At 37.6% G+C, this 16030-nt stretch overlaps 1 protein-coding gene across 3 annotated transcripts in view; it reads right to left on the bottom strand.

Moving 5' to 3' along the window:
* Positions 1-16030, bottom strand: part of ARMC8 (armadillo repeat containing 8) — a 108070-nt gene that overhangs the window by 30131 nt on the left and 61909 nt on the right. For all 3 annotated transcript variants that reach the window (XM_030329424.1, XM_030329422.1, XM_030329423.1), the window contains one exon: positions 304-386. In XM_030329424.1, coding sequence (XP_030185284.1) covers positions 304-386 — 83 coding nt within the window. The remainder of the gene's footprint in view (positions 1-303; positions 387-16030) is intronic.

Genomic DNA, 16030 nt, shown 5'->3' with positions numbered 1-16030 from the left:
ACAATCAAAATTAGCTTCAAAAGAAGCTCAAACTTTTACTTTTCAAACACACTGCTTGGCATTTCACTAATTACTGATATGCACTTCAAGTATATCTATAGACATTGTTAATTCAACTACTTCAGGGCTTCACAGGCTTTTCAAGCTAGCTTCTCTGTTAAACGATGCTACACACTGTATGAGTTCACCTGAAAATACTTTTGAGTAACATTTGGATTCTGCGCTTACTCAGTGAAGGTCCGGAAAGGAAACAGGTTAAACACACGGCAAAGGGTTTTTATTCAGACCATTTAAAGCTCATACCTGACGGCAGCTAACCGCACCTTGACACTAGACTCAGACAAGCCAGTCACAATTCGGTCCATCATATTTTCAGTCTCAATGATCTGGAGAAAAAGGTTAATGCTGCATAAATAACAACATGAAGACGACAAATTTCACTGCTTGTAAATGCAAGTATGTTAATATCCATCAGACGTTTAATGTTGTTTCTAGCAAGAGTTTTGACCCCTGGAACGATCATTTTGTGGTGGGGGCAGGCAGCTAGCTCATCAGAAATATCTGATGAAATACCTTTCATCAGAAAGGTAGTACTACCCACTAAGGACCTGCCAGAATGATAGGCATTAAGGGGGCAGGTTTTTTATTTTTTACAAACACTGAAAACAGTAGCTACATGGCATAAATATTGCAGAGGTGTTGCGTAAATAGTATTGAGAAAAAGTAAAAGATATAACTGAATTATCATTGGGCAGGTTCCTGCCAGAGTGAGATTCTAGAAAAATCGTAGTTCACACTCAGCCCTTTATGAGATCTGCAAGTTTCTGACAGAGCCAACCTGTGACTACTTTCTTACCAAGCAAATGGAAACTAAATATTTAGAAAAGTAACCCCTGCCATCTTTTTACTGTAACTCTATGTCCTGTTACTGCAGTCAGAAAGCTTTTTTTGTTTTTTGATTTAAAAACAAGATAGCTTACAATCTTCCTTCATTTAAGCAATGTATACATACAAAATAAATACTGTGTGGAAGAAATTAAACTTAACTTGTGTGGTCCTATGGACAAACCATATATTAGAAACAGTACTAACACAATCCCAACAAAAATGTTAACAAAAAAACCTAATATTCGTTAAGTACGTCTATGTGCTAGGCATTGTGCTAATAAGCTTATCACATTATCTGCTTTAACCCTTTTTCAGGCATTATTATGATTATTCTCATCAGCATATTGGGAAATTGAGGATTCTAGATGATATAGAGTTTGCCTGGGATTACAAAACTGAGAGGAACCCAGGCATCTGACTCCAGAGTCCTGATGCTTAGCCATGCTTGTGATATGGCTGTGGCTACAGAAGTGTGCCTGTGTTCACGAGGCTGTCCCCAACATGAGTGACACATTAATGGGAGTCCTTACTCCCACCTAGGAGAACACCTGGCTGGGAGAACACTTGGAAAGATCAACCTGGGGAGCTTAAAAAACAAAAACAAAAAACTTCAGGCCAATTAAATCAGATTCTGTGGAGTAGGGCTCAGGCACCTGTTGGCAGAGTCCAGTGCGTAGCCAAGGCTAAGGATCACTGAGCTAGACCAAAATGACAGGAGTTAGAAGGCTGACCTCAGAACAGGAGTGGGTAGGAAATCTCCAGATGTTCAAGCCACATGGGAAGAGAAAACAGTGTTGAAATTAACAGTAGTGGGGAGAAAAATACCAACTACTAAGAACACGGAACCATACTTTAGCTATGGAAGAGGAATAATTTTTTATGTATCAATTTGCAGGTTTCAAAGTGACAGAAGAAAACGTACATATTGACCTACTCCTCTCCCCAGACCAAATATAATCTCACCCTTACTTGTATGCACATCACCCTGTCCTGTTCCTTCTAGGCCCTCAGCTTCTATCTACTTTTGACCCTCACAGACCTTGCTCCCTGACCTGTATGCCCTGCTCAGATATACCACTTAGTAGGCAGATTCCCCGTTTCACTGTCCTTCCACCACTCATTCCTGCTTCATATCCCAGACCACTGATACTACAATGGAAGTCACCAAACCTGGCAGCCTGGTCTCAGTGTATGCTATCCCACCTCAGCAGGACCTTCATTCCTGGGTCCATCAGTGCTGCACTGACCAGCAAGAGATTCCAATATCCCCTAGGATGGTTGCTTCCTATTTCAAATTCTTCCCACCTCCTCATGCCCTAACTCCCTCTGTGCCCACCTCATTTTTGCAGGGACCTTGCTTTCTTCCTGGGACACAACTTCCTACTTCTAATATGTGTCCAGTATTTCTCTTCACTCTTTGTTGAAGTGGGGTACTTCAAGCTCAAAGCCCTTCCACCCTGATCCAGCAACTACTTTCCACACCTCTTTCTTGCATCTTTATTCTGCCCCACCCCACTGGATCCTTCTCTGGCTACCCTACTGCCCATTTCCACCTTGACTTAAAAAAGACACAAGTGCCCAAACTTTAACCTCTTTAAGCTACAGTCCTCTCACCCCTTCCCTCCCTGAAATGGTCGCATGTCCCAAGGCTCTGCCCATCTCTCATCCTACGTATATGACAAGGATGTGACTTCAAAATCAGCTTGATATTCCCTCATCTAACATTCTTTATTCCAAGAATAAAGTGGTGGTGCCAAGGGGTGGGAGCATATGATTACTCTCCAAGAGCTGATTATTTTGAAGATGGTACTTTGGAGATGGAGAACAGTTATTAGACTGGCTGCAGGTGCTTAGGAAACCTGATTAGGGGCAAGACTTGAAAGAAGCTTCTAGAGGCACCGGGGTGGCTCAGTCAGCTGGGCATCCGACTTCGGCTCAGGTCATGATCTCATGGTTCATGAGTTCGAGCCTCGTGTCAGGCTCTCTGCTGACAGCTCAGAGCCTCGAGCCTGCTTCAGACTCTGTCTCCTTCTCTCTGCCCCTTCCCCACTCACACTCTCTCTCAAAAATAAACATGAAAAAATTAAAAAAAAAAAAAAAGAGGCTCTAGATAATGTTTACTGGCCACATCCAGCCAAAGATGTAAATCTGCCAAGGGACAAGTGTAGCAATCATTAGGCATATAGATTTGCTCTATAATCTTGATCAACTCACTTGACCTCCCTGGGCCTTCAGTAAAATCAGGGAAGAGAGCAATGATTATTTGACTTCCCCCCCCAAAAATCACGTTAGATGGGGCAAAGTTATCACATTGTTCAGAAGTGACATGGGAAACAAGGTACGGTAGAAAAGACAAGATAGTACAGGTCTAGTTAGACAGGAGGTCAAAATCAGGGAGCGGGCAATTAAGAGCAAACAGGGCACAGCTCCTATTTACATGCTCACATTTACTTATTAATTCAGTAAATACCTGAATGCTAGACATGGTTTTAAAACTTGAAGACAAAATGGTGAGGGAGAGAAAGCCCTTGTTCCCACCAAACTTACAATGTAGGATAAGCAAGTGCAATGAACTATTTAATGAGTGCTATGACACTCTATGGAATCTATGGAAACTATGTTAGCAAAAAGCACTTTAGGGATGACAGGAGCCATACGGTTTAAGGCAGACAGAGTGAATTAAGCATCTACAAATGGTGAGAGGAAAAACATCCATTCTCAGACTAGGATGTTTTACTACTGGCTGGGAAATGGCCATCAATGACCTTACCCGAGAATATTGAGGCTTAGGCCAGCAGACAGTGGAGAACTATGTTAGCAAGGCAGTCATTATAACCATCAGAGCAGAGCCTCATGCTTTAAGTTTCCTGGGGGTGTGGTGAACAGTATTTTGGAGATGGAGAATAGCTATATTCTGGCTGCTACACCTTTCCCCTGTGTTAGGATATAAAATAGTAGGACTATTTGGAGGTATCTTCTCTTTTATGTACAAGGTGACCCTTCTTAGGTTACAGTCTATCCAAATGTCTACAGTAGGAGGCCTGGATCTGTAACCAAACTTGTTGTGGAGAGACTTTAGTAACCCTGCTGAAGTTCTTGAAAGCCCACTACTTGAATGCCTGGTCTACTTTCTCCATCAAGGTATCAGTCTAGGAGCAAAATAATGCAAACTCAGAATGTGAACCTAGGATTCCGATCCACAAAGGTATTCTAAGAGCCTATGTGAATGAGCAACATGATCTAACTATGGTTTTGCATTCTTGAGGGTACTGAGGTCATCTGTGCAGGGATAAAAGGAGCATGATAGTGAATATACTGACCAAAATAAAGATAAAAATGTGATTATAAGGCAGAGAAAGGTTTGGAATCAAATTCAGAGACAAAATTTTCAGGTCACCTGGGAAGGAGTTGGCATTGGTTGTTGCCATAGCACTCTGACCCCCATGAAGGTCTAATAGAGTATCAGATAACTTTTCAGACCTGGGGTTAGAAAGCCAAGCACAATAAAACATGTTCTCCATGGTGCCTTTCAACAACTTCGGTACTGTGCTACAAAGCCTTGATAATGATGGAGAGCCAAGTCCCAGCCCCTGCAAAGGATTGGAGGTCTTTCCAGCCTATAAGAGCAATGCCAAGTAAAGCTTGAAATTGTTCTGCCTCATGATTCTTGCTGGAGATTCCCCAGCCACAGTTCAGCAAATATGCCCTATGGCACAGCTTGTGAATTTGCTTAAAAAAAAAAAAAAGGGAAGGAAAGGAGGGAGAAGTGCCTCTGTTACACAGACACTGTGCCTGACCAGGAATATAAGTAGTGGATGAACCTTCAGAGTGGAAGTGCCATTTTTCTTTCTTTGCTCTTCTCAGGGGCCTGGGTTATAAATTTAACTACAGAATTAACTCATAAAAGAATGCTGCATTCTAAATTGATCAAGTTTTAGGTCAATGGACCAGGTGCTATACATTTCTCTGCTGGTGTCTTTAGTCTTCATGACTACATGCTTTTGCTAAGCTTTTTTTCTCTGTCATTGTGGCTCTTGCAGGGGTAGATGAGGATCTGGCACTTCTGTTATTGGGACAGGAGAACCCTATGGCCTGTGGGAGTAAAGGGCAGTCAGCCTAGAAGGTGCATGGGGGAAATGCAGAACCCAGATAATCCTAAGGTTCCTGGAACACATGGGAATGTTAATAAGATGAAAATGGCCTTGGCTTATAAGGAAATTCCCTAGTCTTCAATGAGCTCTAGTGAACTCACATTTTAGTTGTGGCCAAGTCATATACCATCTTTTCCTCAGAGCATATGAAGAACTGCAAGAGTCAGAATTAAAAACAAGACCCAACAATTCTTCCAGCATGACCCTGGATGAAGCATTTTCCAGTACTAGCGACTTCAGATTGGACTTTGAACTGTAATCGAAACAGGTCAAGCAGAGGATGCGAAAAACAGGCAGATTCTTAGTGGTGTCAAGAAACTTCTTAGACAGCTCAAAGTGGGTGGGTATGGAGTTAAGGGAGTTGGATGGTGAAGTGGGCATTTTCCTAACATCAATTATTTATGCTAATGTGCACAATGGCCAGGCAAATACAATTCAATTCCAGGTAGGCTAAATCCCAGAAAGTTTTAACAGAGGATGACAAGAGAGAACTGGTCAGAAAGAGTGAAGACTTGGAATCAAACTCTGTAAGTCAGAAGAGGCAGTTCTAAGATCTAAGCAGTATGTTATTAAATCCAGAAAGTCTAGTTAAAGCAGCAGGGACTAGCAGCCAAGCAGGATGCAGCACATGGAGGTCAGGAAGAAAGAGTAGGTCTGACAAGGAAAAAGGATCTACAATAGACACTGAACCTATTAGGTGTGGATGGCGACTCTTTCGTCTAATAAGCGTTGATGTAGAGGAGTCCCAGGGGCCACCATTTATGGTCTAGCCCCTCCTAAAACTTATTTTTGTAACGTCAGTGAAATCAAGAGACTCGTTTTAGAAACAGGGTATAGGCTGGAAGGATGGAGAGGGGCCATGAGATGACAAGATAGACCCTAAAGTGAGACAAGCATGTACAACCAGCTCATTTGGTGGACTGAGTGGAATCAACAGGGGTCTGGAGAGGGATCCATTCCTAAAAATGGAAAACCAAACTTTCCCTAGGTTTTAGGAAGTGACCATACTGATTTTGCCACAGAACACTTAACCAAAAGACATCATGCCATGCATATCATGGAAATGCACTTAATATTTCTAATTCTTGAGTACATCCTTCACCAATTCCTTTATTAAAACAAAAGAGCAAAACACACACATACCCCAACAGCACCATGGCCTCCCATGAAACAAACAAGGGGCAGCTGCAACTCCTGCTCCTGAACAGGTTCAGCTGGGAAACCAATTCTCTGACTACACTCTTCTCAATGCCATTGAAAGTAGCAGACTTAACTATCTGAAAGAATTAAACACAGGTATGGTAATTTTTTGGTTGAAAAATATTAAAATCTGAAGAGGATTTAGAAATAAATTCGTCCAACTTCTTTAGTTCATCAAAGAGGTCTCTGCAATTCAGGAAGATTAAGTCACTGGTCAAGGTTCTCTAGGCAAATGGGGACAGGGCTAGGGCTCCACTAGGTTTTCTTACTTCTAGTGTAAGGTCCATTCCACTTGTGCTTAAGGATGAGATTTTTGCTTAGCCTTAGTAACTAAATTGAGATCTGACTTGGTAAACCGGGGAAAAAAGAGAAGTTAAAAAGTTATCAGTGCTAAAAATAAATAAATACATACATAAAGTTATCAGTGATATGGAAACTACAGTCTATATACTGACATCCAAGGCCAATAAAAATTAGTACACTATACAAAAGAGGTCATAGTTAATAAACTGAAGAGCCAAGGTGGGGGGGCGGGAACAGGTACAATTCACAGGGCCTTCAAGAAAGAAAATGACAAATCAATAATTTAGCTTGCCTGGGGGTAAAAATGCCAAAGGTTGAGAGAATGGAAGTCAATGGGGAAAAGATAAGCCAAAAAAAACACTGTGAAGAAACCACAAGAGTTGAGTTCTACTGACTTTTCCATGCAATTTCCTGATGATGTGATCTCCATTCTAGAATCAGGATCTAGCTTCCACAGATACTACCTAAATAGAACTAATACTCTACTGTTCTCAGGCCAAAAGCTCCATTTGTTCTAGATGAGAACAGTAGACTTCCCACCCACAGCCTATTCTCTGTGATATCTTTGCCACTACTCCAATGTACAATTTTCTGACATTTTCCTCAAGCAAATATTTTTAAAATAAAGGGTAGTTTTTACCAAAGGCTTTTTTTCTACAAGAGCTTCTCTTAGGACAAATCACTGATCAACACATATTCTGGAGTCTCACTAAACATTTTACAAAGTATTTCTTCCATTCTCTCAGTCTTCCATTGCTCTCTACTCCCACATTTATACCAAATTTCTCTAACTTAATGATCTTAGGAGGTAGGGAGTGGCAGGAGATAGTTATCTTCTCTGAGGCAGAGAAGCGAAAGAAAGCATTCTAAGAGTTGATCCTCAGGGCTCATTTTCTTCCTTTCTCTGGAAGGCAGTGAACTAAATTAACACCTAACCCCTCCTATAGGCCTAATGGGAACAACAGCACTTCACTTTAAGAGTGAGGTCAAGGTGGAAGGGGTTCTTAGGGTGGGCCCATTCTAAAGCTTCTATATTTCATTCTTGCTTTTAAGTCCCTTTAGGTAGTATTTTGTAATTTCTACCTCAGGACCTTTTTTCTCTTAATAGCTGAGCAACTTTCACTTATGTTAAATGTTTAGAAGAAATACTCAAAATTCTTAACTTTTCTGTGCTTTGGAAAGAAGTGGGAGCTCTCTCTTAGCCCAACTTCTTTTTCCCCTAAAACCAAACACAGTGTGTCAGAAATACTTATGATGTCTAAAAATAGATCAACACTATGGAAAAATATTTCTCTATATATAACAGTTTGATTTTTAAAGCTCAATCATCAACTTAATGGAAGGACATAAATAGCTGCTGACTTATATCAGTACATAAATAAAACCATTAAAAATTACTTCTCAAATAACAGAACTAGAAACTTCCTTTCCATCTTTTACTGTTTTCCATGGATCTGAATAATGGATTGCCAAGAACTGTGCAAACGATGGCTCTGCTCAGCCCCTATTCCTCTATATACACAGCCATGCATGCAACAGTGTTGATTATCCCATAGGTTGGCTGGCTGAATTTTAATGTCCAGACATACACAATTTATTCAATAAACACAAGCACAGCATCTACTATTTGCCAGGTAATGCTTCTATGGAGTTTATATTCTAGTTACGAACATTATAGCTTAACAACGGATAACTATTAAAAGAAGATACAAGTTGCCTTAAGTTTAAATCTGTTCTATAAGAAAGCTATCTTGGGGCGCCTGAGTGGCTCAGACGGTTAAGCGTCCCGACTTTGGTTCAGCTCATGATCTCACCGTTAGTGAGTTCAAGCCCTGTGTCGGACTCTGGGCTGACAGCTCAGAGCCTGGAGCCTGCTTCAGATTGTGTCTCCCTCTGTCTGCCCCTCTGCTGCTTGCACTCTCTCACACTGTCTCTAAAATAAACAAACATTAAAAAAAAAGTTTTTATAAGAAAGCTATCTACAAAATAAAAGCTGAAACAGTACCTGCCTGACATTAATTCTGGATGCTTCCTTTCTAGAACGCTAGTTTACAATGTGATCACATCTAGACAGTGCCCTTAGAAAAACATTTCCAAATGATGTAGAACAGAGATGTGAAGATCCTTCATTCTGTGGGTCACAACTTCTGAAAATGATTTTAATATTTTACAAGGGGAAGGTGAAGCTGCTTTCAAATAAACTTTTTTCCCCACAAATAAACCCTTATTTGAGATGGACTATTATATAAGAGATGAACTCTTCCAGATTCATTCATAATAGCTATTTTAATTACAGCTGTATCTTAATCACATCTGGCTGTACTGATCATGATAAAATTGGCTTTCAATGTAGACAATGCTTTTTATTGCACACATAAGGTACTGGAATTACTACATAGCAATTAGTGTCTCATCTTCTTAACTACTTTAGAATGTAAGCTCCTAGGGGCACCTGGGTGGCTCAGTCACTTAAGTGTCTGACTTTGGTTCAGGTCATGAGCTCACGGTTCATGGGTCCAAGCCCTGCACTGGGCTCTGCACTGATAACTCAGAGCCTGGAGCCTACTAGAGATTCTGTCTCCCCCTCTCTCTGCCCCTCCCCTGCTTGTACTATCTCTCTTCCAAAAAAACAAAAAAACAAACAAAGAAAGCCAGATGAATAAATGGAAATAAAGCATCTCACTACACAGTTTGTACCAAAAACTATGTGATAGAAAAGACACATTTTCTGAATCTGATGTTTTTAACCAGCTAATACCAGCTATTAAGTTCCCTCAACTGAAAGCATTTTCAACTATTTTAGACTATCACACATTCTCCTGTAAATTTTCTTGCCATTGTATACCATAATTTGGCTCTAGTAATGGTATTTAACTGTACATGAATAAAGTTATCGTTAACAGCATGGGCTTTGGAGTCAGAGACTGGGATATGATATAGGTGCTATCACTTAACAATCCGGGTGGCCTTGGTCACATTGCTGATTTCCTAATCTGCAACAGCTATCTCACTGGGTCATAGGAGGTTTAAGGGTGATAACATGCCAATGCTTAGCACAGTGTCTAACACACAGTAAATGCTCAATAAATGGTAGCAGTTATGTTAAATTAGGTTTCCTAAATAGGTTATCACTTGATATAAGTATGTGAGTTATATAAGTTTTGTATGCCCCCATACCATGTAACATAATGCTTCATATGTTGTAAAGGCTGAATAGATGTTTGTTTAATGCATGAACTGGATCTTTATTTTTCTCTTTGGGATGGTGAAAAATCTTATTCAGGCAACTTTGCTAACCAATATACAGAATCTAATAACATTTCCTACATAACTATTATCCAATTTGTCTGGGGTCCATTATATGCCAAAATCATTCAAACAAGGGAATCAACATGTAGGAAAGTATCCAGTAACAATATCCTATCATCAACACTTGATAATGCCTCTTTTGCAGGAAGTTAGACAACTGACCTCTCCCCCCTCCTGTGGCTTTGGTATGGTCCCATCTTTCTATACAGTCCATTACAAAGAGGCAAATGGGAATCAGAGTTTTTCACCACACCAGTTTATGGTCATTTATATTTAGCTATGCATTACCAGCATAAGGTGAGCCAATTTTTTCTGTAAAGGGCCAGACAGCAGATATTTCAGGCTTTGTGGCCTTAATGATTGTGTCACTAAGTACTCAATCTGCCACTGTAGTGGAAAACAGCCATAGGCAACACAAACAAAGCAACATGGTTTTATTCCAATAATACTTTATGAATATTTTGTCAATTATATTTCGATAAAACTGAAAAAAAGAAAAAAAACCTTTATGGACACAAATTTGAATTTGACTTTTCAAATGTCAGGAAATATTCTTCTTTTGATTTTTTTCCCCCACCAACCATATAAAAATGTAAAAACCATTCTGAACTGGCAGGTTACAGAATTATTACATAGGTAATAAGTACCTACAGGCTACTGTTTGCCAAGCCCTATATTTATATTTATAATTCTGGGGAAAAGTGTAGCAGCAATGGTCCTGGTTCCTTACCACAAACTTGACTTTCTTAAGGTCTACTACTCCACAAATATTGTATCATCCCATACATTTCATTCATTTCCAGGAAGAATGTTCTGAAAACCCAACTAAGTTACTAATTTTAGAGCTCTACAGATCTAATAAAGATATTTTAACGCATTTCTTGGTTTATAAGATATGCCTTAATTGTTAGACTGTAAACAAAATAACCAACTTGTAGTTCATACTTTAAGAATAAGAACTGTAATTCATTGGTTAACGCAACTACAGTACCACAACTAATAACAGAACACTCAATTTTATGTCTCCATTTAATGAAACTCTGAAATAAAAATTCATTACTTCATTTTATAAATACCTCTATTATGTATATAGCATTATCACTCCCAGGTTTGGTTCTTTCAGTATGCTGAAGGCCAACGGTCTCAATTATGTGGGCAAGTGGCAAAACCTGGTGTACTGTCCCAGTTAACTCTTTAAAAATACTTACCATCATGAAAGAATGTTGCAGAGTTCGTTTAAAATTCTTTGGTAGATTAGCCTTAAGAAGATAACTAACAATTTAACCACAGATTAAGTCAAGGAATTCTGAATTCTGCATGAATTTTATTATTCAATAGCAGAGCCAAGTCCTGAAGAGTGCTACTTCTGTGGTACCGTCGAAAACCTTCAAAATGTTCAAGGCGTTTGCTTCAACACGCAGGCTAAGGCTCAGAAATAATTCCTTGCATCTGCCCAATTTCATGGCAGAGGCAAGTACAGAAATTTGACACTGTGCCTTTTAAATGACCATTTAAAATTACTCAACTTTGCAAAAAATATTTAAAAATATAAATTCATGGTATAATCATACTGTTACCCAGAAGACAAACTAGCAATAAAATCAAGCTACAATGGATGATAAAAATATTCAAAAGTGAAATGCTCAGGCAAGTTTTTCACAGCAGAAAGATACTAAGAAAAACTGACCTATATTTATAAATATGCTTTAAAATCTTGTAACTTTAAAATTACAGAAGAATTTACATTTGTTCAAAATTTGAACATTTGTATTTGGGTTAGGATTTTATACAAATGATGACCCTTTGGTGAAATGACATCTAAGGCAACCATGAACAGTAATACTTAGATAACCAAAGTTAGGTAGAATTTGGCCTCTTTACTCTTCTCAAGACATCTATTACCTATGATTTTGACCCATTATTGATTTATACTGTAACATACTATTTAACTCCAAGAAACAAATTATATTTGGTGCTTTGGAGAACATGCTACAGCTATGCCAAGAAAAAGTTTTAAAAACCAGTATTTTAAAATCTAAGAGTAAAAAGACATCATTACAACTAAAGAAAAGGCTTATGCTTCTGAAATATATTCTTTTTACTAGAGTAAGTTTTGGAAATTTATAGCATAAAATCACTACCTTCATTGTAAACTCTTAAAAATTTATGCCCCAATGCTGTTCAGCTTTTCTAATACACTTGAAAATGTTTATTTTTAATCTTCCAATGAAATCATTTAAGATATTCTAACAAACGCTTCCATTTATTGAGCACCTACAGGCACCATGCTAAATATTTTAAATACATTAGATATCATCCCCACAATGACCCTGCAGATACAACTTCCTTTGCTAGGAAAAAGTGGGTAGAGAGAAATTTTTTTCCTTTTCTTATTTTTCTCTGCCTTTTCAAACAAACAAACAAACAAACAAACAAAAAAACTCAACTGTTCAGTTTAAAAAGAAAAAACATCTCACACTTGGCTACGTTCTTCACATGTAACATACAAACATCTGTGACTAGATGATTTTTTTTTCCCCCACAAGGAACAAAAAATTAAGATTTCATGTTTTCAATTCTTGAGAATATAAAAGGCATGTAGAAGAAATTAAACATAATAAAAATATTAATTGCCAAATCGATTCCAAGATAGTTATATTGATATCACCATGTGCATTTTAATTGGTTCCCAATAATTCTTTCATCCCCTAGAAAATTCTTACTAGCCATTTCTTACTTTTCTCTGACTTACTGAGGTTTTATTATAAATGCTGAGCTTTAAGGCTATGTCTTACTGCTGTTTACCTCACCTCTGCTTTCCCCTTCCCTCTACCCACTGGGTAATGTTTATATAATGTAGGCAGCTCAATCAATCCAGAAAGAATTAAAACTCTGACATTCATTAATAGGGGAGATATTTTACACAGATGTATAACACTGGTCCAGATTCATACTTGTGAATGCTATACATTTTTCAAACTCATACATGTAGACACACACACAAAAAAAACCTAAGAAATAATGGTAAAAATTATTTCAAAATTAAACAACTACTACACCATAAACATGTTCTCTTTGATCTATGTCAAAACGAGAAGATACACCCTTGGGATTGTCTGCCTATTAAAAAATGGGAATTTCTTGCATTTTCTCTGTGCTAAGTATAGTGAAACTCCTTGCCTATATGATCAGATATAGATTTCCTGTATTTTAAAGCTTGTCTGTTCATATACCTGTGTAACTGCTAATATAGTTATGAAAATTCTTAATGCAGAGAGGCCATATATAATTGGATTAAGGGTGCTTAATGATGCAATTTTGCAATATGGTTTACTCATCCATCTGTCCATTTTTTTTGTCATCCATTCCTTCTTCAAGTATTTATTAAGTACAAACTACGCACCTGACAGTGTTGTAGATGCTGGGAATATGGTGATGAGCAAAACATAAAAAAATCCCTGCCCTCATGGAGCTTACATTCTAGTTCCTCAAAAGGGATCTGCAACTAAGATAGAAGTACTCAAAATCCAAGAGGAAAACTTTCTCAAAAGCTCCCTTAGTCAGATACCTTAAAGGAGCAAAGGCTACAATAAGTACTGCATTTAACATTTGTAATGTGTCTTATTTTTATCAAAAATAAAAATCATATCTTATTAAGTTTATTAATTTCCTTGAATTTAATTTATATTTACTACTTATTTTCCTCAATTTACACCTTGTTTATGATAAATTCCTCTAGTTCCTTGAAGAGAGTCAAAGTGAGACAATCCTTTTAAATTTCAAACCTAACTGATGATCAGTAGGTATGAATCAAGTGAGAGTCTTCATAAGAGCAATTTTTTGTTATAAAGGATTTGGCTTCATAATTACAGGACTGTCTGCCAGCACTGCCTCTGCATGACTTAACTGCTGACTGGAGTTTTGACTGGGGATGCCAATACCTAAAATCATGTTAGGTATCTTCTTCCCTTTTTACTGTCCCATTAAATGAACATATGCTTCTTAGCATTAATATGCAGTAAAGGCTGTCATTAGAGACTAGACTTTGTCTGTCCATGGCAGAGATTACAGCTAATCTTTACCTGGCCCTGCTGTCAGTACCCTTCCTGCTAATGTGCTCTGGACCCTTCTTCCACTGAGCTCTCAATTGCTGCCTCTGCCCTTGCTTTCTCTGACCAAAATCCTTGAATTACAATTCTAAGTTCATTATGGCCAGGCCTCATCTGTTGTCATGCTCAGTGGTCCTTCATCTTTTCTTGGGGCTTCTCCCTCTTCATATTACAGCCAACAGTAAGTAATGTTTTCCACTCTCACCAGCAGAACTTTTCCACCCTCCTTAACTTTCTAACAGGACACTGGGAAAACGGTAAACTTCAGTATGCCACAGAGTGATAATGAACGCAGAGCCAGGAATCAGAATACCAACTTTGCTCTGAACAGAAGGATACAGAAAGATCCAAGCATATTAAAGGAAATGCCACTCTGTCTATGGTTTCTGTATTTTCATTTCTGTATTTATTCAGCAAATACTTATTGAGTGCTTATTAGGTTCCAAAGACTATTATACAGTTGATTTCTTTTAATGGAAATCCACCAACACTGCTCCAAAGCTGAAGTGGTAAATTTCTAACCTGTAGGTCATATTCAGTCTTTAGCTTAATTTGGTCTACCTCGGAGAGAAGGATCGAGAAACAGAAAAGCAGGCCTTTAGAAGTCTTTAGAAGCAATAAGATAGACTAACTCTACAATGCGAGAAGGCCTGTATCTTTCTCCTTTATTGCTATGTATACCTCTCACTGTCTCTACCTCTTTGCTCTAGTTTTTTCTCTTCTTCATTCTACCTCATTTCTTTAACTGGCCATTATATGGCAATGGGATATAGGTTATTTTCTGTATTTATTGAATTACATTCCTATTTTTAATTTAAAAGGCAGACCAAATTAACACTTCATATTTTTATCCTAAAACAGTCTTTTTGTTGCTTTTGTTTGGAGGAGTGGGGAGAACAGGGCTACAGTCCTCGGAATTTCTTTCACAGATTCTCTACTCAATTAACTCAGTAACTGAAATTTCACCTTGGCAAGCAAAAATATTGCATTAAAAGATAAAACAATAATAAACATTGTACTTCAAGAATCTACACAAAAAAAGGATACAAAGTTTATAAGGCATAAGTGTAAAAGGTAAATAACTATTTCATGAAGAAAGCAAATAAAAATCTACTCAGATAATTATTTCAACAACAAAAAAAAAAGGAATAGAAATAAATGCATTCAAAGGAAGAGTTATCATTTACCAATTTTTATACACTGAAAATAAGGATTCTCCACTCCTAAGAACCATTTTCATGCAGATTTTTATCACAAATTATATATTTTCCATTTGACAATTTCTCTCTTCAGTAGTTGCTATAAACTGTAAATTATTCCAACACTTAATTTCCCAGGATTAAATATCTTCCTAAAAACTCTATAATCCCCATCACATAAGAATGTCACAGTATCTTTTCTTTATCACACAAAAAAATTATATTATAACTTATTCTTTATTTGTCATCTTTCTACAGAAATTATCAAGATTTAGCCTTGCCAGGAAATTATACACATTATGAATACAAGCTTTAATAGACTACTAATCAGACTATTGTATTCCAAGTATTTCTATAGAACATGATATCACAAATTAAGTCATTAATTCCAAAACAGTAGTTTATTAACAAAAAAGTACAAAGAAGTACAAATGGACATCCTACTTTCCCCCATTATGGTCCATCTATCTATCTCCCTTTCAGTCCATGGCACAGCCTTCTTGAGCTAAAAGAATAGGCAAAATACTTCTCTTTCCAATGGGCCTAATAACCATCCCCAAACAAATCATTACGTATTTAAGTTATACAGTCAATGTCAATTTTTAAAAAATGTTTTATCTATAGGAGTTGCTATAAAAGCCTCTTCCCTTGCAATATATCATGTACCTAAACTGAATGAAACATATCAGCATCAACATTCATAAATCATGCTTAGATACAGGGAATATCAGATCATTAGCATATTTGCCTTGAAGTAACAGATGACGAATGAAAGCGTAGAAGTGTCAAAAGGAATTTTCATAGATATTTACTAAAACACTTCAAGTCAAAAACATCTTGTTAACTAAATTGAAGTACATGGAAAACATTC

The sequence above is a fragment of the Lynx canadensis genome, chromosome C2 (assembly GCF_007474595.2).
Source record: "Lynx canadensis isolate LIC74 chromosome C2, mLynCan4.pri.v2, whole genome shotgun sequence".
In the NCBI taxonomy this organism is placed as follows: domain Eukaryota; kingdom Metazoa; phylum Chordata; class Mammalia; order Carnivora; family Felidae; genus Lynx; species Lynx canadensis.
Note: the sequence above shows the minus strand (reverse complement) of the source record. Positions and strands in the feature narration are given on the sequence as shown.